The 20,918-nt window shown below is 62.9% G+C and overlaps 1 protein-coding gene across 1 annotated transcript; it reads left to right on the top strand.

Moving 5' to 3' along the window:
• The first annotated feature begins 1,814 nt into the window (after window positions 1-1,814).
• Window positions 1,815-16,374, top strand: LOC115916662 (potassium voltage-gated channel subfamily C member 1-like). Its single transcript, XM_030970377.1, is given in 6 exon segments — window positions 1,815-2,426; window positions 8,488-9,340; window positions 9,343-9,424; window positions 13,179-13,393; window positions 16,254-16,310; window positions 16,313-16,374. Coding segments are annotated over 6 exon segments (1,782 nt in total). The 5' UTR covers window positions 1,815-1,913.
• Window positions 16,375-20,918: the final 4,544 nt, after the last annotated feature.

Below are 20,918 nucleotides of genomic sequence, written 5' to 3' on the forward strand. Positions count from 1 at the left end.
GGGAGACCCTGGGGACGCCTTGGGGACACCCTGGGGATACCCTGGGGACACCCTGGGAGCTCCTCGGGATGACTGGGACACCCTGGGAACACCTTGGAACCACCCTGGGGACACCTGGGGACACCTTGGGATGATTGGGACACCCTGGGAACACCTTGGGGACACCCTGGGGACACCTGGGACCACCCTCGGACCACCCTGGGAGCTCCTCGGGATGACTGGGACACCCTGGGGACACCTTGGAACCGCCCTGGGGACACCTGGGGACACCTCGGGATGATTGGGAGACCCTGGGAACACCTTGGGGACACCCTGGGGACACCTGGGGACACCTCGGGATGATTGGGACACCCTGGGGACGCCTTGGGGACACCCTGGGGACAGCTGGGGACACCTCGGGATGATTGGGACACCCTGGGGACGCCTTGGGGACACCCTGGGGATACCCTGGGGACACCCTGGGAGCTCCTCTGGATGATTGGGACGCCCTGGGGACACCTTGGAACCGCCCTGGGGACACCTGGGGACACCTCGGGATGATTGGGGACACCTGGGACACAATGGGGACACCTCGGGATCCTTGGGGACACCTCGGGACCCCTCTGGATCCTCGGGGACGTTTTCCTGGCCCGTTACTGCTCCGTGTTGGACCGCGACCGCGTGGGGCTGGCACCCAGCAAGTGACACCTGGGGACACCTGGGGACACCCTGGGGACACCCTGGGGACCACCCTGGGGACCACCTGGGACACTCTGGGGACACCTCGGGATGATTTGGGACACCTTGGGGACACCTCAGGATGATTGGGGACACCCTGGGGACCACCTGGGACACTCTGGGGACACCTCAGGATGATTGGGGACACCCTGGGGACACCTGGGACACCCTGGGGACACCTCGGGATGATTGGGGACACCCTGGGGACACCCTGGGGACACCTCTGGATGGTTGGGGACACCCTGGGGACCCCCTGGATGTCACCGCAGGGTCACCTGGGTCCCCCCTGGATGTCGGGGTCCCCTCTGGGGGGTGTCCAATAAAGCTGCTGGTTTGGGGGCTCCTGGTCCTGGTGGTTCCCTGGGGGGGACCCCAAGTGACAGTGACACCCCCTGCCCACCCAGTACCCCCCCCACAATTTCCCCCCATTGATGGGCGGGGCATGGGGGAGGCGGAGCTTCCTTAAATGGAGGGGTGGGTCTCTATTATGGGCGGGGCTTTGTGAAGTGGGTGTGGCCTCATCTCGCGGTGGGCGTGGCTTTCTCTCAGGGCAGACTTCACCGCGTGGGTGGGCGTGACCGCACCTCAGAATGGGCGTGTCTTCACCTCACGGTGGGCGTGGTTTCCATAAATAGTTGCTTCCCCCCTCAGAGTGGTCCTGTCCTCGCCTCACGGTGGGCGTGTCCTCCCTCAGTGTGGGCGTGGTCTCCACAAAGGCGGGCATTTTCCCCTCACGGTGGGCGTGTCCTCCCTCCGTGTGGGCGTGCCCTCCCCTCAATGTGGGCGTGGTTTCCACAAAGGCGGGCATTTTCCCCTCACGGTGGGCGTGTCCTCCCCTCATGGCGTGTGTACCCTCCCCTTAGTATGGGCGTGGTTTCCATAAAGGCGGGCTTTCCTCCTCACGGTGGGCGTGTCCTCCCCTCAGAGTGGGCGTGGTCTTCCCTCAGTGTGGGCGTGCTCTCCCCTCACGGCGGGCGTGGCCTCCATAAAGGCGGGCTTTCCCCCTCACGGTGGGCGTGCCCTCCCCTCAGAGTGGGCGTGCCCTCCCCTCACGGTGTGGGCGCGTCCCCGCCGCGCCTGCGCCCCCCGCGCCCTCCCCGCCGCGCCGGGATGCGGCACCCGCCGTCCCCTCTCCCTCCCCTCGCCCCCTCCTCCTATCGCGACTCTCGCCCCCTCCTCCCGTCGCGACTCTCGCCATGGGCTGGCAAGCCGAGCGCGACAAAGTGGTGATCAACGTCGGCGGCGTCCGCCATGAGACCTACCGCAGCACCCTGCAGACGCTGCCCGGCACCCGCCTGGCCGGCCTGGCCGAACCGGGCGCCGCCGCCCGCTTCGATTACGATGCCGGCAACGGCGAATTCTTCTTCGACCGCCACCCCGCCGTGTTCGCCTACGTGCTCAACTACTACCGCACCGGCAAGCTGCACTGCCCGGCCGACGTGTGCGGGCCGCTCTTCGAGGAGGAGCTCGCCTTCTGGGGCATCGACGAGACGGACGTGGAGGCTTGCTGCTGGATGAATTACCGGCAGCACCGCGACGCCGAGGAGGCCCTGGACAGCTTCGAGAGCCCCGAGGGGCCCGGCCCGCCCGAACCGGCCGAGCCCAAGCGGCTGTGCCTGGAGGAGGGCCGGCAGGCCAGCTGGTGGCGGCGGTGGCGGCCCAAGCTCTGGGCGCTCTTCGAGGATCCCTACTCGTCCAGGATGGCCAGGGTGAGGCTTTGAGGGGGGTTTAGAGGGGGTCTGAGGGGAATTAGGGGGTTTAGAGGGGATTTAGAGGGGTTTAGGGGGGGTGTGAGGGGGGTTAGGGGTTTCTGAGGGAGTTTAGAGTGGCCCTGAAAGGGTCTTGGGGGCTTTAAGAGGGCTCTGAAGGGGTTTAGGGCGGCTCTGAGGGGGTTCAGAGGCGTTTAGTGCAGCCCTGAAAGGATCTTGGGGGCTTTAAGGGGGCTCTAGAGAGGTTTAGGGCGGCTCTGAAGGGGTTTAGGGCGTTTCTGAGGGGATTTAGAGGGGTTTAATGCAGCCCTGAAGGGATCTTGGGGGCTTTAAGGGGGCTCTAGAGAGGTTTAGGGCAGCTCTGAAGGGGTTTAGGGCATTTCTGAGGGGGTTTAGAGGCATTTAGTGCAGCCCTGAAGAGGTCTTGGGGGCTTTAAGGGGGCTCTAGAGGAGTTTAGGGCATTTCTGAAGGGGTTTGGGGGGCTTTAGAGGGGTTTAGGGTGGCTCTGAAGGGCTCTTGGGGGCTGTGGAGGGGCTTAAGGGGGCTCTAGAGGGGTTTAGGGCATTTCTGAGGGGGTTTGGGGGAGCTTTAGAGGCGTTTAGAGCAGTCCTGAGGGGGTTTAGAGGGGTTTAGGGCATCTCTGAAGGAGTCTTAGGGGTTCTAGAGAGGTTTAGAGCATTTCTGAGCGGGTTTAGAGGGGTTTGGGGCATTTCTGAGAGGGTTTGGGGGTCTTTAGAGGGATTTAGAGCAGCTCTGAAGGGGTTTGGGGCATTTCTGAGGGGGTTTGGGGGTCTTTAGAGGGATTTAGAGCAGCTCTGAAGGGGTTTGGGGCATTTCTGAGGGGGTTTGGGGGGCTCTAGAGGGGTTTAGAGCAGCTCTGAAGGGGTTTAGGGCATTTCTGAGGGGTCTTGGGGGCTCTAGAAGGGTTTAGAGCAGCTCTGAAGGGGTTTAGGGCATTTCTGAGGGGGTTTGGGGGTCTTTAGAGGGATTTAGAGCACCTCTGAAGGGGTTTAGGACATTTTTGAAGGGTCTTGGGGGCTCTAGAGGGATTTAGAGCAGCTCTGAAGGGGTTTAGGGCATTTCTGAGGGGGCCCTGAGGGGTTATGAAGGAGTTTCGGGTATTTTAGAGGGTTTTAGGGCATCTCTGAGGGGGTCTTGAGGGACTGTGAGGGGACCTTTGTGGGCTGTGAGGGGTTTAGAGACATTCTGAAGGGGTTTAGAGCATCTCCGGAGGAGTCCTGAGGCGCTGTGAGGGGGTTTAGAGGCACTCCAGAGGGGTTTAAGGCACTTCTGAGAGGATTTGGGGGTGCTCCGAAGAGGTTTAGGGAGGTTGGGGGAGCTCCAGAGGAGTTTGGGGCATCCCTGAGCGGAATTTGGGGGGCTGTGAGAGGATTTGGGGGTGTCTGAAGGGGTTTGGGGCATCTCTGATGTTTTTCTGAGGGGATGTGAGGGTGTTTAAAGGCGACTGACGACTTTTAGGGGGGCCCTGAGGGGAATTTGGGGGGCTGTGAGAGGATTTGGGGGTGTCTGAGGGGGTTTGGGGCATCTCTGAGGGGATTTAGGGGGTTTTATATCACTGTGAGAGGGGCCGGGGGGCTCTGAGGGGAGACGCGAGGGGTCTGAGGGGGGGTTAGGACAGTTAGAGGGCTTTAGGAGGAATTTTAAGGGAATTAAAAGCGAATTCCGAGGGATTTTGTGCATCTCTGAAGGGTTTTAGGAGGGACGTGAGGGGTTTAGGGCATCTCCGAGAGGGTTAGGGGCGCTCTGAGGTGATTTTGGGGGGCGAAATGTGAATTCAAGGGGGGCTCTGAGAGGAGTTTGGGGCATCTCTGAGGGGGTTCAGGGGGGTCCTGAGGTGGTTTAGGACGTTCCAGAGGGGAGTTAAGGACGTCCCTGAGGGACTTTTGGGGGTGTTAAAGTGATTTTGAGGGCGCACAGGGGTCTCTGACGGGGTTTGGGGGGGGGGGATGTGAGGGGATTAAAGGGGTCTGCAGGGGGGGTTTGGGGCATTTCGAGGGGGTTTAGGGGATTTTGTGGGTCTGCAACGGGAATCTCTCAGGTTTTGGGGGGGTTCTGAGGGGGTTTAGGGCATTTTGAGGGGGTTTAGGGGATTTTGTGGGTTTGCAATGGGAATCTCTCAGGTTTTGGGGGGGTTCTGAGGGGGTTTGGGGCATTTCGAGGGGGGTTAGGGGGTGTTTGAGGGGATTAAGACACTTCCCAAGAGGTTTAGGGGGTCTAGGGGCGCTCTGACGGGGTCTAGGGGGGCTCTGAAGGGATTTAGGGGGGCTCTGAGAGGGGTTAGGACATCTCTGAGGGGGATTTGGGGGGTCTGAGGGGGATTTGGGGGGTCTGTGAGGGTTTTAAGGGATCTTTGAGGGGATTTAGGGGCTCTGGGGGGGTTTGAGTGCCGTCTGAGGGGGTTTAGGGGCGCTGGGAGGGGTTTAGAGGAGCTCTGGGTGCGTTTTGGGGGTGTCTGAGGGGTTTTAGGGCATTTTGAGGGGGTTCAGGGGGTCTTGAGGGGGTTTAGGGGTGTCTGAAGGGGTTTGGGGGGTCTGTGAGGAGGTTTAGGGGTCTCTGAGGAGGTTTTGGGGTCTTTGAGTGGGTTTTGGGGTCTGTGGGGGAATTTGGGGTCTCTGAGTGGGGTTTTGGGGTCTCTGAGTCGGTTTGGGGGTCTGTGAGGAGGTTTGGGGGTCTCTGAGTGGGTTTTTGGCGGGTCTCTGAGGAGATTTGGGGGTGTCTGAGGAGTTTTGGGGGTCTCTGAGTGGGTTTTGGGGTCTCTGAGGAGATTTGGGGGTCTCTGAGGAGTTTTGGGGTCTGTGGGGGAATTTGGGGTCTCTGAGTGGGTTTTGGGGTCTGTGGGGGAATTTGGGGTCTCTGAGTGGGTTTGGGGGGGTTTTGAGGAGCTTTGGGGTCCATGAGGGAACTCAGGGGTCTCCTGAGGATGTTTAGGAGGATCGGGGGGGGTTTTGAGGGTCTCTGAGCTGATTTTGGGGGGGCTTTGAATGCATTTGTGGAGTCTCTGAGTTGCCGGGGGGGGGGGCTCAGCAACACCACAGAAATATTTTTTGGGGGGGTGGCTTTGAGGGGACACTGGGGACCCTGAGGGGACTTTGGGGGTGGCTTTGAGGGGACCCTGAGGGGACTTTGAGGGGTGGCTTTGAGGGGACACCGAGGGGACTTTGGGGGTGGCTTTGAGGGGACCCTGAGGGGACTTTGGGGGGTGGCTTTGAGGGGACCCTGAGGGGACTTTGAGGGGTGGCTTTGAGGGGACACTGGGGACCCTGAGGGGACTTTGGGGGTGGCTTTGAGGGGACACTGAGGGGACGCTGTGGGGACTTTGGGGGTGGCTTTGAGGGAACACTGCGGGGACTTTGGGGGTGGCTTTGAGGGGACACCGAGGGGACTTTGGGGGTGGCTTTGAGGGGACACCGAGGGGACTTTGGGGGTGGCTTTGAGGGGACACTGAGGGGACGCTGTGGGGACTTTGGGGGTGGCTTTGAGGGGACACTGGGGACACTGCGGGGGGGGGGGGGTTGGGGGACACGGCATTGGGGGTGATGGGAGGACACGAGGACGCCATGGGGGGGATGATGGGATGGGGGGGGGAGCCCGATTTTCTCTGCATGCCCCCCAATGTCCCCAACGCCCCCTGCGGTGTCCCCGGTGTCCCCGCAGCCGCTGGCCCCGATCCTGCCGCAGCGGGGCCGGGACCGCACTGCGGTGCCCCCCCCCCCCGGCCTGTCCTACATCCCCCCCTCCGTGTCCCCCCCGTGTGTGGCCTAAATCGCCCCCCCCCCCTTGGCCTAGATCCCATCCCCCCCCGCTGTCCCCTGTGTCCCCCCCAAGTGTCCCCAACCCCCCCAGCCTGGCCTAGATCCCCCCCCCGCTGTCCCCTGTGTCCCCCCGCGATGTCCCCAAATATCCTCCCCCCCCCCCCCCGGCATGGCCTAAATATTGTCCTGCCCCCCCCACCCCTTTTGTGTCCCCAAACCCCCCTGTGTCCCCAACCCTCTGTAAGCCCCCCCCAAAATTTCCTCAACCCCCCCGTCCCCTGTGTCCCCCCCAAAATGTCCCCAAGCCCCCTCCCGTCCCGTGTGTCCCCCGCATGTCCCCAAATATCCTCCCCCCCCCGCATGGCCTGCAACATTGTCCTGCCCCCCCCTTCGTGTCCCCAAACCCCCCCTGTCCCCTGTGTCCCCCCCAAAATGTTCCCGAACCCCCCCTGTGCCCCCCCCAAAATGTCCCCAACCCCCCCTGTCCCATGTTCCCCCCCCCAAAATGTCCCCAAATCTCTGTAACCCCCCCAAAATGTCCCCAACCCCCCGTCCCCCATGTCCCCCCCAAAGTGCCCGCCCCCCATGTGTCCCCAAACCTGTGTCCCCCCGTGTCCCCCCTCCCTCATTAAATGGGGGGTCAATCTGGGGGTTCAGGGCATTTTTTGGGGGGTGTCAGGGATTTGGGGGGGTCAGAACCCAACTGAGCCCCCCCCAATGAATTTATGGGGGTGTCAGCAATTTGGGGGGGTCAGTCTGGGGGTTCAGGGCATTTTTTTGGGGGGGGTCAGTGATTTGGGGGGATTAGAACTCACCTGAGACCCTCCCCCATGAATATTTGGGGGTGTCAGCGATTTGGGGGGGTCAGAACTCAAACAGAGGAGCCCCTCCATGAATATTTGGGGGTGTCAGTGATTTGAGGGGGTCATTCTGGGGGTTCAGGGCATTTTTGGGGGGGTCAGGGCATTTTTGGGGCATCATTCTGGGGGTTCAGGGCATTTTTGGGGGGGTCAGAACTCAACTGAGCTTCCCCATGAATATTTGGGGGTGTCAGCGATTTGGGGGGGGTCACAACTTGGACATCAATCAATGCTTTGGGTGGGAGGGGGTGTCAGTGATTTGGGGGGGGTCAGAACTCAGCTGAGCCCCTCCCCCATGAATATTTGGGGGTGTCAGTGATTTGGGGGGGGTCAGAACTCAAACAGAGGAGCCCCCCCCTGAATATTTGGGGGTGTCAGTGATTTGGGGGGGGTCAGAACTCAGCTGAGCTCCCCAATGAATATTTGGGGGTGTCAGTGATTTGGGGGGTCAGAACTCAGCTGAGCCCCTCCCCCATGAATATTTGGGGGTGTCAGTGATTTGTGGGGGTCAGAACTCAAACAGAGGAGCCCCCCCATGAATATTTGGGGGTGTCAGTGAATTGGGGTGGTCAGTCTGGGGGTTCAGGGCATTTTTGGGGGGGTCAGAACTCAACTGAGCCCCCCCATGAATATTTGGGGGTGTCAGTGAATTGGGGGGGTCATTCTGGGGGGTCAGGGCATTTTTGGGGCATCATTCTGGGGGTTCAGGGCATTTTTGGGGGGGTCAGAACTCAACTGAGCTTCCCCATGAATATTTGGGGGTGTCAGCGATTTGGGGGGGGTCACAACTTGGACATCAATCAATGCTTTGGGTGGGAGGGGGTGTCAGTGATTTGGGGGGGGTCAGAACTCACCTGAGACCCTCCCCCATGAATATTTGGGGGTGTCAGTGATTTGGGGGGGGTCAGAACTCAGCTGAGACCCTCCCCCATGAATATTTGGGGGTGTCAGTGATTTGGGGGGGGTCAGAACTCAGCTGAGCCCCTCCCCCATGAATATTTGGGGGTGTCAGTGATTTGGGGGTCAGAACTCACCTGAGCCCCTCCCCCATGAATATTTGGGGGTGTCAGTGATTTGGTGGGGGTCAGAACTCAGCTGAGCCCCCCCATGAATATTTGGCGGTGTCAGTGATTTGGGGGGGGTCAGAACTCAGCTGAGCCCCTCCCCCATGAATATTTGGGGGTGTCAGTGATTTGGGGGGGTCAGAACTCAGCTGAGCCCCCATGAATATTTGGGGGTGTCAGTGATTTGGGGGGGGTCACAACTTGAACATCAATCAATGTTTTGGGCGGGAGGGTTGTCACTGATTTTGGGGCGCTCAAAACCCCCAAAACCCCAAAAATTTCCCCTCGCTGCTCACCCATGGGAGCTTTCTGGGGGTCTCCAGTCCCCCTAAACCCCCCAACCCCTCTCCCTGTCACCCCCAGTACGTGGCCTTCGCCTCGCTCTTCTTCATCCTCATCTCCATCACCACCTTCTGCCTGGAGACGCACGAGGCCTTCAACCGCGTCATCAACAAGACGGAGACGGTGACCACGGGCAACGAGACGGGCACGCAGGTGGCCGTGGAGGTGGAGACCGAGCCCTTCCTCACCTACGTCGAGGGGCTCTGCGTGGTCTGGTTCACCTTCGAGTTCCTCATGCGCGTCAGCTTCTGCCCGGACAAGCGCGACTTCATCAAGAGCAGCCTCAACATCATCGACTTCGTGGCCATCTTGCCTTTCTACCTGGAGGTCGGCCTGCGGGGCTTGTCCTCCAAGGCGGCCAAGGACGTGCTGGGCTTCCTGCGCGTCGTGCGCTTCGTGCGCATCCTCAGGATCTTCAAGCTCACGCGCCACTTCGTGGGGCTGCGCGTGCTGGGCCACACGCTGCGCGCCAGCACCAACGAGTTCCTGCTCCTCGTCATCTTCCTCGCCCTCGGCGTGCTCATCTTCGCCACCATGATCTACTACGCCGAGAGCATCGGCGCCGACCCCGACGACGTCACCGGCTCGCGCCACACCTACTTCAAGAACATCCCCATCGGCTTCTGGTGGGCCGTGGTGACCATGACCACGCTGGGCTACGGCGACATGTACCCCATGACGTGGTCGGGCATGCTGGTGGGCGCCCTGTGCGCGCTGGCCGGCGTGCTCACCATCGCCATGCCCGTGCCCGTCATCGTCAACAACTTCCGCATGTACTACTCGCTGGCCATGGCCAAGCAGAAGCTGCCCAAGAAGAAGAACAAACACATCCCCAGGCCGCCCCAGCCCGGTTCGCCCGGCTACGGCTCGCCGGGCTCGGGCCCCAACGCCGCCGGGAGCCCTCGGCGCCGGGCGCCGCCTGTCCCCTGGCCCAGGAGGAGGTGGTGGAGATCAACCGCCGGTAGCGGCGCCCAAAAATGGGGGTGTTAGGGGGTGGTTTGGGGGTGTTAGGGGGTGGTTTGGTGGGGTTGGTGGGGTTTGGGGGTGGATTGGTGGGGTTTGGGGTGGGGTTGGAGGGGTTGGTGGGGTTTGGTGGGGTTTGGGGTGGGTTTGGGGGTGTTAGGGGGTGGTTTGGTGGGGTTGGTGGGGTTGGGGGTGGATTGGGGGTTTGGGGTGGGGTTGGTGGGGTTTGGTGGGGTTTGGGGTGGGTTTGGGGGTGTTAGGGGGTGGGTTTGGGGTGGGGTTTGGTGGGGTTTGGGGTGGGTTTGGGGGTGTTTGGGGTGGGGTTGGAGGGGTTGGTGGGGTTTGGTGGGGTTTGGGGTGGGTTTGGGGGTGTTAGGGGTGGTTTGGTGGGGTTGGTGGGGTTTGGGGGTGGATTGGGGGGTTTGGGGTGGGGTTGGTGGGGTTTGGGGGTGGATTGGGGGTGGTTTGGTGGGGTTGGTGGGGTTTGGGGGTGGATTGGGGGTTTGGGGTGGGGTTGGTGGGGTTTGGAGTGGGTTTGGTGGGGTTTGGTGGGGTTTGGGGTGGGTTTGGGGGTGTTTGGGGTGGGGTTGGAGGGGTTGGTGGGGGTTTGGTGGGGTTTGGGGGTGGATTGGGGGGTTTGGGGGTAGGTTTGGGGAGGTTTGGGGGTGTTAGAGAGTGGTTTGGGGTGGGTTGGGGTTTGGGGTGGGGTTGGTGGGGTTTGGGGGTGTTGGGGGGGGTTGGGGTGGGTTTGGGGGTTGGGGTGGGTTTGGGTGGGTTTGGTGGGGTTTGGGGTGGGGTTGGTGGGGTTTGGGGTGGGGCTGGCGGGGGTTTGGGGTGGGTTTGGGGGTGTTAGGGGGTGGTTTGGTGGGGTTGGTGGTGTTTGGGGTGGGGTTGGAGGGGTTGGTGGGGTTTGGTGGGGTTTGGGGTGGGTTTGGGGGTGTTGGGGGTGGTTTGGTGGGGTTGGTGGGGTTTGGGGGGGGATTGGGGGGGTTTGGGGTGGGGTTGGTGGGGTTTGGAGTGGGTTTGGGGGTGTTAGGGGTGGTTTGGTGGGGTTGGTGGGGTTTGGGGGTGGTTTGGGGTGGGTTTCGTTGGGTTTGGGGTGGGTTTGGGGTGGGGTTTGTGGGGTTTGGGGTGGGGTTGGTGGGGTTTAGGGTGGGTTTGGGGGTGTTAGGGGGTGGTTTGGTGGGGTTGGTGGGGTTTGGGGGGTGGATTGGGGGGGTTTGGGGTGGGGTTGGTGGGGTTTGGAGTGGGTTTGGTGGGGTTTGGTGGGGTTTGGGGTGGGTTTGGGGGTGTTTGGGGTGGGGTTGGAGGGGTTGGTGGGGTTTGGGGTGGGTTTGGGGGTGTTAGGGGGTGGTTTGGTGGGGTTGGTGGGGTTTGGGGTGGGGTTGGTGGGGTTTGGGGGTGGGGCTGGCGGGGTTTGGGATGGTTTGGGGTGGGTTTGGGGTGGGTTTGGGCGGATTTAGGGGGTCTTGGTAGGGTTTGGGGGGAGCTGGCAGTGTTTGAAGGGGTTTGGGGAGGTTTGGGGTGGGTTTAGTGGGGTTTGGGGGGGCTTGGTAGAGTTTGGAGGGGGTTTGGGGGAGGTTGGTGGGGTTTGGGGTGAGTTTGGGTGGGTTTGGGCGGTTTAGGGGGTGTGGTAGAGTTTGGAGGGGTTTGGGGTGGTTTTAGAGGGGTTTAGGGTGGAATTAGTGGGTTTTAGGGGGTCTTGGTAGAGCTTGGACTGGTTTGGGGGACATTTGAGGGCCTTCTGGAGGGAATTTAGTGGATTTTAGGGGTTTTTGGTGGAGTTTGGGGGGGTTTGGTGGGGTTTTAAGGGGTTTTGGGGAGTTTGAAAGGAAATTCAGTGAATTTTGGGGGACTTGTGGGGGATTTGGTGAATTTTGTGGGGTATCAGTGGATTTTGGAGATGTTTGGGACAGACTTTTTGGGATTTTAGGTGGTTGTGGTGTAATCTGAAGGGGTTTGGGGAAGTTCAGTGAATTTTGGGGGGAGTTTGAAGGGGGATTTTGGTGGCTTTTGGGCTTATTGAGGCAGTTTTGGGGTTCCCATCCCCATTTCGGGGTTCCCACCCCAGTTTCGGGGTTCCCACCCCAATCCCGTGTCCCCCCATCCCAATTTCGGGGTTCCCATCCCAATTTCGGGGTTCCCACCCTAATCCCGTGTCCCCCCATTACAGAATCCCGTCCCAGTTTCGGGGTCCCGCACCCCAATGCCGTGTCCCCCCATCCCAGTTTCGGGGTCCTCCCCCAACCCCGTGTCCCCCCCATGTTGCAGAGTCACGGCCCAACAGGGGGTCCCCACCCCAATTTCGGGGTCCCCACCCCAATTTCGGGGTTCCCATCTCCATTTCGGGGTTCCCACCCCAATTCCATGTTCCCCCAGTGTCGTGTCCCCCCGTTGCAGAATTCCATCCCAATTTCGGGGGGGGTTCCCGTCCCAGTTTCGGGGTTCCCCCCCAACCCCGTGTCCCCCCCGTTGCAGAGTCCCGGCCCAACGGGGGGGTTCCCACCCCAGTTTCGGGGTTCCCCCCAACCCCGTGTCCCCCCCCCATTGCAGAGTCCTGTCCCAGTTTCGGGGTTCCCCCCAACCCCGTGTCCCCCCACCCCAGTTTCGGGGTTCCCCCCAACCCCGTGTCCCCCCACCCCAGTTTCGGGGTCCCCCCCAACCCCGTGTCCCCCCCCACCATGTTGCAGAGTCCCGCCCCAGTTTCGGGGTCCCGCACCCCAACCCCGTGTCCCCCCACCCCAACCCCTTGTCCCCCCACCCCAGTTTCAGGGTTCCCCCCAACCCCGTGTCCCCCCACCCCAGTTTCGGGGTCCCCCCAACCCCGTGTCCCCCCCCCCATTGCAGAGTCCCGCCCCAGTTTCGGGGTCCCCCCCAACCCCGTGTCCCCCCACCCCAGTTTCGGGGTCCCCCCCAACCCCGTGTCCCCCCCCACCATGTTGCAGAGTCCCGTCCCAGTTTCGGGGTCCCGCACCCCAGCCCCGTGTCCCCCCACCCCAGTTTCGGGGTCCCCACCCCAATTCCATGTCCCCCCCCCATTGCAGAGTCCCGCCCCAGTTTCGGGGTCCCCCCCAAACCCGTGTCCCCCCCCCATGTTGCAGAGTCCCGCCCCTAGTTTCAGGGTCCCCCCCAACCCCGTGTCCCCCCCACCCCAACCCCGTGTCCCCCACCCCAGTTTCAGGGTCCCCCCAACCCCGTGTCCCCCACCCCAGTTTCGGGGTTCCCCCCCAACCCCGTGTCCCCCCCCACCATGTTGCAGAGTCCCGTCCCAGTTTCGGGGTCCCGCACCCCAACCCCGTGTACCCCACCCCAGTTTCAGGGTCCCCCCCAACCCCGTGTCCCCCCACCCCAGTTTCGGGGTCCTGCACCCCAACCCCGTGTCCCCCCCAACCCCGTGTCCCCCCACCCCAGTTTCGGGGTCCCCCACCCCAATTCCGTGTCCCCCCATTGCAGAGTCCCGCCCCAGTTTCGGGGTCCCCCCCAACCCCGTGTCCCCCCACCATGTTGCAGAGTCCCGCCCCAGTTTCGGGGTCCCCCCCAACCCCGTGTCCCCCCACCCCAACCCCGTGTCCCCCCACCCCAGTTTCAGGGTCCCCCCCAACCCCGTGTCCCCCACCCCAGTTTCGGGGTCCCCCCAACCCCGTGTCCCCCCCCCATTGCAGAGTCCTGTCCCAGTTTCGGGGTTCCCCCCAACCCCGTGTCCCCCCACCCCAGTTTCGGGGTCCCCCCCAACCCCGTGTCCCCCCCGTTGCAGAGTCCCGGCCGAACGGCGAGGCGGGCCGCGCGGCGCTGGCGCAGGAGGATTGCCCCCCCATCGACCAGCCCCTGTCCCCCGAGGAGCGCGGCGCGGGCGGCGCCCCCCAGAGCGCGCCCGGGGGCGGCCGCGAGCGCTGCGGCCGGGACCGAGCGTGCTTCCTGCTGGGGCCCGACTACGCGCCGCCCCCCGAGGGACCCCTGCGCAAAGGTGGGTCAGGGGGACCCCAAAAACACCCCCAGGTACCCCAAAAACACCCCCGGGTATCTCAAACCCCTCCCGGGTACCCCTGCGCAAAGGTGGGTCAGGGGAGACCCCAAAAACACCCCCAGGTACCCCAAAAACACCCCCGAGGTACCCCAAAACACCCCCGGGTACCCCTGCGCAAAGGTGGGTCAGGGGAGACCCCAAAAACAGCCCCCGGTACCCCAAAAACAGCCCCGGGTATGTCAAACCCCCCCCGAGGTACCCCTGCGCAAAGGTGGGTCAGGGGAGACCCCAAAAACAGCCCTGGGTACCCCAAAAACACCCCCGAGGTACCCCAACCCCCCGAGGGACCCCTGCGCAAAGGTGGGTCAGGGGGACCCCAAAAACACCCCCAGGTACCCCAAAAACACCCCCGAGGTACCCCAAAACACCCCCGAGGTACCCCTGCGCAAAGGTGGGTCAGGGGAGACCCCAAAAACAGCCCCCGGTACCCCAAAAACAGCCCCGGGTATCTCAAACACCCCCGAGGGACCCCTGCGCAAAGGTGGGTCAGGGGAGACCCCAAAAACAGCCCTGGTACCCCAAAAACACCCCCGGGTACCCCTGCGCAAAGGTCGGTCGGGGGACCCCAAAAACAGCCATCGGTACCCCAAAAACAGCCCCGGGTACCCCAAAAACAGACATCGGTACCCCAAACCCCTCCCCGGTACCCCTGCGCAAACGTGGGTCAGGGGGACCCCAAAAACAGCCCCCGGTACCCCAAAACACCCCCGGGTACCCCTGCGCAAAGGTGGGTGAGGGGAGACCTCTGGGGACCGCAAAAACAGCCCTGGGTATCCCAAACCCCTCCCGGATACCCCAAAAATCCCCCCCGGGCACCCCCAAATTCTGGGGGTACCAATTTTGCCCACCCCCGGGTACTCCCATATTTTTGGAGTCCCCAAACCTCCCTCCCATGTCACCCCAATACCCCCATGGGGGGGTCCCCAAATCCTCCCTCCCCCCTTCCTGCATGTGCCAGTCTGGGACCCCCCAAACTGGTCCAAACTGGGGGGGTGGAGCTTGCACAGCCCCCCCAAACTGGGCCAAACTGGGGGGGCGGAGCTTGCACAGCCCCCCCAGACTGGGAGAACTGGGGGGGCGGAGCTTGCACAGCCCCCCCAAACTGGGAGAACTGGGGGGGCGGAGCTTGCACAGCCCCCCCAAACTGGGCCAAACTGAGGGGGCGGAGCTTGCACAGCCCCCCCAAACTGGGAGAACTGGGGGGGCAGAGCTTGCACAGCGCCCCCAAACTGGGCGAACTGGGGGGGCGGAGCTTGCACAGCCCCCCCAGACTGGGCCGAACTGGTCCAAACTGGGCCAAACTGGGCGAACTGGGGGGGGGCGGAGCTTGCACAGACCCCCCGGCGCTGGGGGGCTCTGGGTGCCCCTTGCACACGCGCGTGCAAGGGGCGGGGCTGGCTGCGGGCTCCGCCCATGCCACGCGGGGCGGGGGAGGTCCCTGTCCCTTTTAGGGGATCCCTGTCCCCTTTAGCGGGGTCCCTGTCCCCATTAGGGGGTCCCTGTCCCCTTTAGGGGGTCCCTGTCCCCATTAGGGGTCCCTGTCCCCTTAGAGGGTCCCTGTCCCCATTAGGGGTGTCCCTGTCCCCTTAGAGGGTCCCTGTCCCCATTAGGGGTCCCTGTCCCCTTAGAGGGTCCCTGTCCCCATTAGGGGTGTCCCTGTCCCCTTTAGGGGGTCCCTGTCCCCTTTAGGGGGTCCCTGTCCCCATAGAGGGTCCCTGTCCCCTTAGAGGGTCCCTGTCCCCATTAGGGGGTCCCTGTCCCCTTTAGGGGGTCCCTGTCCCCATTAGGGGTCCCTGTCCCCTTTAGGGGGTCCTTGTCCCCTTTAGGGGGTCCCTGTCCCCATTAGGGGTGTCCCTGTCCCCATAGAGGGTCCCTGTCCCCATTAGGGGTCCCTGTCCCCATTAGGGGTGTCCCTGTCCCCTTTAGGGGGTCCCTGTCCCCATTAGGGGGGTCCCTCCCGGGGTGACCCCTCCCCTCTCCCCTTCTGTCCCCAGCGCTCGTCACCGCCTGAGACCCCCGACGTTGCCGCAGGTCAGCCGGGAGGGGGCGCCCTCACCCTGGCCACGCCCCCCCGCGCATAACCCCGCCTCCTTTTATGGGTCTGGTCCCGCCCACTTCGCACCGCTGCGCATGCGCAATCCCCGCCCCCCCCCCGCCCGCACCGCGGCGCTGCTTCACCGGGGGATGGGGGAGGGGCGGCAGCTGGGACCCCCCCCAAAAATACCCGGGAACCCCAAAAATGCCTGGGGACCCCAAAAATCACAATTGGAACCCCAAAAATCACAATTGGGAACCCCAAAAACCACACCTGAGGACCCTAAAAACACCTGGGGAGCCTCCCGGGCTTTTTTGGGGTGCACCCACCCCTCAGCCTCCTCAGTTCCCCCCCGTGCGGTCCCCAAATTTTGGGGAGGGGGCCCCAAATCCTGGGGAGGGGGGAACCCCACATTTGCAGGAGGGTCCTCAACTGGAGGGGCTCCCCCACCCCAATAATGGGGTCCCCCATTTTTGGGGGCGTCCCAAATCTTTGGGGGTCCCAAACTTTTGGGAGGGGTCCCCATTTCCTGGGTGGGAGGGGTCCCAATTCTTGGGGGGGGGAGGTCCCCAATTTTCTGGGGTGGAGTGGGGGGGTCCCAAATTTTTGGAGGGGGTGGGGTCCCACATCCCATTTTTGTGAGGGGGGGGGTTTCCCAATTTGGGGGGGTTTGGTAAATGAAAAGCGTGGGGGGGAGGGGCTGAGGGAGTTTTGGGGGGGGTTTTTTTTGGGGTACTGACCCCCCAATTTTTTTTGTCTCCCAAGGCTACGAGAAGTCGCGGAGCCTCAACAGCATCACGGGGGTGCGGGTGGCCCCCGCCGCCCCCCCTTCAGCTCCCCCAGCCCCCCCCGGCGCCCCCGCTCCCCAATCCCCTCCATCCTCTGAGGGGGGGCGGGGCAGCCCCTCCCCCCACCCCGCACCCCCTTTTCCTGCCTTCCCCCTTCCCCCCAAAAAATGGGGAAAAAAACTCATCAGTGGCAATGGGGGGAGGGGGCACCCCGGCATGGAGGGGGGGGGTGATTTTGGGGACACCCCACCCCCCCCACTCCCCTAAAAAGGAGGGGTGCCCCCCTAAGAGACTGTGAAAGGGGGTGACGAGGGGAGCCCCCCGCCCCGGTGTCACCCCAAAGGCTGCACTGCACTTTCTGGACTGGGTGTCCCCCGTCCCCCAGATTTGGGGTCCCTCCAAGCTCGCCCCGGTTTCGCGGGGGTTTGGGCGTCCTTGTCGTTCCCCCCACCCCGTGTGTCCCCCCCCCCCCACTCCATGATCACTCAGGACTTGGGGAGCCCCCCCTAAATTGGTGTCACCTCACCTCGTGTGCCCCTTCTGTGTGTGTCCCTGATGTCCGTCCGTCCGTCCGTCCCCCCCGTGTGTGTCCCCCCTCGTGGGCTCCCCACACCCCCCCAAGCAATAACTGGAGCCGCCGGACGCGCCGATGGCGGAGGACGACGGCGGAGGTAGGGCCCTGCCCGGGTGTCCCCCCTGTCCCCCTGTGGTGGCAGCGTCACCCCAAGATGGGGGGAGAAGGGGGGAAACCGGGCCCACTAGGAGTTCAGGCTGCGTTTCCATGGTAATGGGACTAGGCCTGGCTCCTCACTGCAATGGCAGGCTGCGTTTCCATGGTAACGGGACTAGGCCTGAGCTCTACTGCTAGGCCAGGCTGCGTTTCCATGGTAACGGGACTAGGCCTCAGCTCTACTGTGAAGGCAGGCTGCGTTTCCATGGTAACGGGACTAGGCCTGATCTCTACTGTGAATCCAGGCTGTGTTTCCATGGTAACGGGACTAGGCCTGGCTCTTCACTGCAATGGCAGGCTGTGTTTCCATGGTAACGGGACTAGGCCTCAGCTCTATTGCTAGGCCAGGCTGTGCGTTTCCATGGTAACAGGATCAGGCCTGAGCTCTGCTGCGAGGCCAGGCTGTGTTTGCATGGTAATGAGACAAGGCCTGAGCTCTGCTGTTAGTCCAGGCTTTGTCTCCATGGTAACAGGACTAGGCCTCAGCTCTGCTGTTAGTCCAGGCTTTGTCTCCATGGTAACAGGACTAGGCTAAAGCCACCCTGCATTTCCATGGTAACAGGACAAGGCCTGAGGTCTGTTAGTCCAGGCTGTGTTTCCATGGTAATGGGACTAGGCCTCAGCTCTGCTGTTAGTCCAGGCTTTGTCTCCATGGTAACAGGACTAGGCTAAAGCCACCCTGCGTTTCCATGGTAGCAGGACTAGGCCTGAGTCCTTACTGCGAGAGCAGGCTGTGTTTCCATGGTTACAAGATCAAGCCTGAGTCCTCACTACAGTCCCAGGCTGTGTTTCCATGGTGACTGGACTAGGCCTGAGCAGTATTCTGACATCAGGCCGTGTTTCCATGGTAACAGAGCTAGGCTAGGTACTGCTGCAAGGCCGGGCTACATTTCCCTGATAACAGGACAGGGCCTGAACCATCACCATGAGATCAGGCTGTTTCCATGGTAACAGGACTAGGTCAAGCCCTACTGTGAAGACAGGCTGTGTTTCCATGGTAATGGGACTAGGCCTGAGCTCTACTGTGAGTACAGGCTGCGTTTCCATGGTAACGGGACTAGGCCTCAGCTCTACTGTGAGTACAGGCTGCGTTTCCATGGTAACAGGACTAGGCCAGAGCCCTCACTGCAAGGCCAGGCTGCATTTCCATGGTAACGAGACTAGGCCTGGCTGTTCACTGCAATGGCAGGCTGCGTTTCCATGGTAACTGGACTAGGCCTGAGCCGTCACTGTGAGGCCAGGCTGTGTTTCCATGGTAACAGGAGCAGGCCTGAGCTCTCTTGCAAGGCCAGGCTGCGTTTCCATGGTAACAGGAGCAGGCCTGAGCTTTATTACAAGGCCAGGCTGCGTTTCCATGGTAACGGGACTAGGCTTGAGCCCTCGCTGTGAGGCCAGGCTGCGTTTCCATGGTAACAGGAGCAGGCCTGAGCCCTCACTTCTAGGCCAGGCTGTGTTTCCATGGTAACGGGACTAGGCCACAGCCCCCAAATCAGGCCTCGGCCCCTTTTGGGGGGGGCCGGGACCCCCCCAAACCTGTTCTCCCCCCCGGGGGGGTCCCTGGGGGCGGCAGTTTGGGGGGTGGGGCCCCCCTGGGCGCCCCTCCCCCCCGACCAGCATGTCTGCATGTCCGACCCGCCGGTATTTATTGTAATATGCAAAAAAACCCCAAAACCCCCTGAAATCAACCCAAACCTGCCCTCCCCGCCAAGGGGGGGTCCCCATTTATCGGCGTCCCCCCCCCTCCCCCAACCCCCACTCCATCCCTTCCCCCCAGCGCGGCGGGAGCCTTATGCAATGACTCCTATGCAAATGAGATGCTAATGAGGACTAATTGCTCCCTGGCCGCTCTCCCTGCCCCTCCCCCCAGTTCGCTGCATGTTTGGGGGGGGCCCCCCCCTCGCCTCGTGCTTTTTTGTGGGGAGGGTCTCCAGCCCCTCCCCCCCCGGGCTGCGCTGTAACGAGCTCCCCCCCACCTTTAATTACTATTTATTAACACCTCATGAATATTCATGACCCCCCTCCCTCCCCTGGGATCGGTGCAATCCCCCCTCCCCCCCCCATCTCCGGGGTTGTTTTTTTTGGGGGGGGGGGGGCGCGCCCCCCGTTTTGGGGGGGGGTCTCTGACTCAGGAAGGGGGGGGAGGGGCTGTGCCAAACGGGGGGGCCCCCGGGGGGGGTTGGGGAGGGGCCGGGGCCCGGGTGGGGGAGGGGCGGGGGGAGGGGCTCAGAGCTATTTTTTCACGCGGGGAATTGAACGGCCGCGAAATAAAAAATGACCAAAAAAAAAAAAATTTAAAAAAAAAAAGTGGAAATGGCCTTAAAATGGGGAGGGGATTTGGGGGAGGGGCGCGCAGTGGGTGGCACCGCGGTGTCCCCTCCCCGGTGGGTGCCAATGCAGTGTCCCCTCCCGTGTCGCCGGTGTCCCCCCTGTCCCCTCCCCTCTGTCCCCTCCCGTGTCCCTCTGTCTCCTCTGGTGTCCCCTCCCCAGTGTCCCCTCCCCTGTCCCTGATGTCCCCGATGTCCCCTCCCCGGTGTCCCCTCCCCTCTGGCCCCTCCCCTGTCCCCACTGTCCCCTCCCCAGTGTCCCCTGCCGTGTCCCCTCCCTTGTCCCTTCTGTCCCCTCCCTTGTTCCCCCTGTCCCTCCTCTGTCCCCTCCCTGGTGTCCCCTCCTCTGTCCCCTCTGATGTCCCACTGTCCCCTGCGGTGTCCCCTCCCCGGTGTCCCTCTGTCCCCGATGTCCCCACTGTCCCCTCCCCGGTGTCCCCTCCCCTGTCCCTGATGTCCCCGATGTCCCCACTGTCCCCTCCCCGGTGTCCCCTCCCTTGTCCCACCCGTGTTCCCTCTGGTGTCCCCTCCCGTGTCCCTCTGTCCCCTCCCCTCTGTCCCCTCCCCGGTGTCCCCTCTGTCTCTGGTGTCCCCTCTGTCCCCTCCTCACTGTCCCCTCCTCTGTCCCCTGCGGTGTCCCCTCCCCGGTGTCCCTCTGTCCCCGCGGTGTCCGTCTGTCCGGCTGCAGCGGGAATAGAAAAGCTCTTTATTGGATGGGCGGGGCTGGGGCGGGGGGGACACGGGGACATTGTGGGGACACAGGGACATGGGGGGGACATTGTGGGGGGGTGACAGGGACATGGGGGGGACAGGAACGTGGGGGAGGGGCAGGGACGGGGGTGACAAGGACATTGGGACACAGGGGAGTGACGGACATGGAGGGATTGGGGTGACAGGGACATTGTGGGGACACAGGGACATTGGGGGCAAGGGGGCAGTGACAGGGACACGAGGGGGTGGCAGGAGGGGACATTGGGGGCAGTGACAGGGACATGGGGAATCAGGGACACGGGGGTGACAGGGACATCGTGGGGACAGAGGGACACGTGGGGGTGACAGGGACATCGTGGGGGTGGCAGGGACATTGGGGGTGACAGGGACATGTGGGGGTGGCAGGGGGGGACACGGGGGCGTGACAGGGACAGGGTGGGGGAGGGGCCGCGGGTGGCCCCGGTGTCACAGTCGCGGTGTGGCGATGATGTCACAGTGTCACCGATGTCACCGTCACTCACAGTTTGGTCTCCCCCCCTCTCCCCCTTCCCCCCCCGTTAATTAATTTAATTCATTAATTATTCATTAATTAAAAACGTCATCAGCAGCAGCGGGGCGGCGGGGGAGGGGCGGCCTTGGGGACACGGGGACAGCGGATGGTGCCAGCCCATCCCCCACGGCACAGGGAGGGGACAGCGGTGTCCCCAACGCCCGCGCGGTGCCACCCCGGGGTGGGGGAGGGGGCGCCGGGGGGTCCTTGGCGGGGTCACAGTGTCACCTGTGGGGTCACAGTGTCACCTGTGGGGTCACCTGCGGGTCACAGGATCACCTGTGGGGTCACAGGGTCACCTGTGGGGTCACAGTGTCACCTGTGGGG

The sequence above is a fragment of the Camarhynchus parvulus genome, unplaced genomic scaffold (assembly GCF_901933205.1).
Source record: "Camarhynchus parvulus unplaced genomic scaffold, STF_HiC, whole genome shotgun sequence".
Taxonomy (NCBI): domain Eukaryota; kingdom Metazoa; phylum Chordata; class Aves; order Passeriformes; family Thraupidae; genus Camarhynchus; species Camarhynchus parvulus.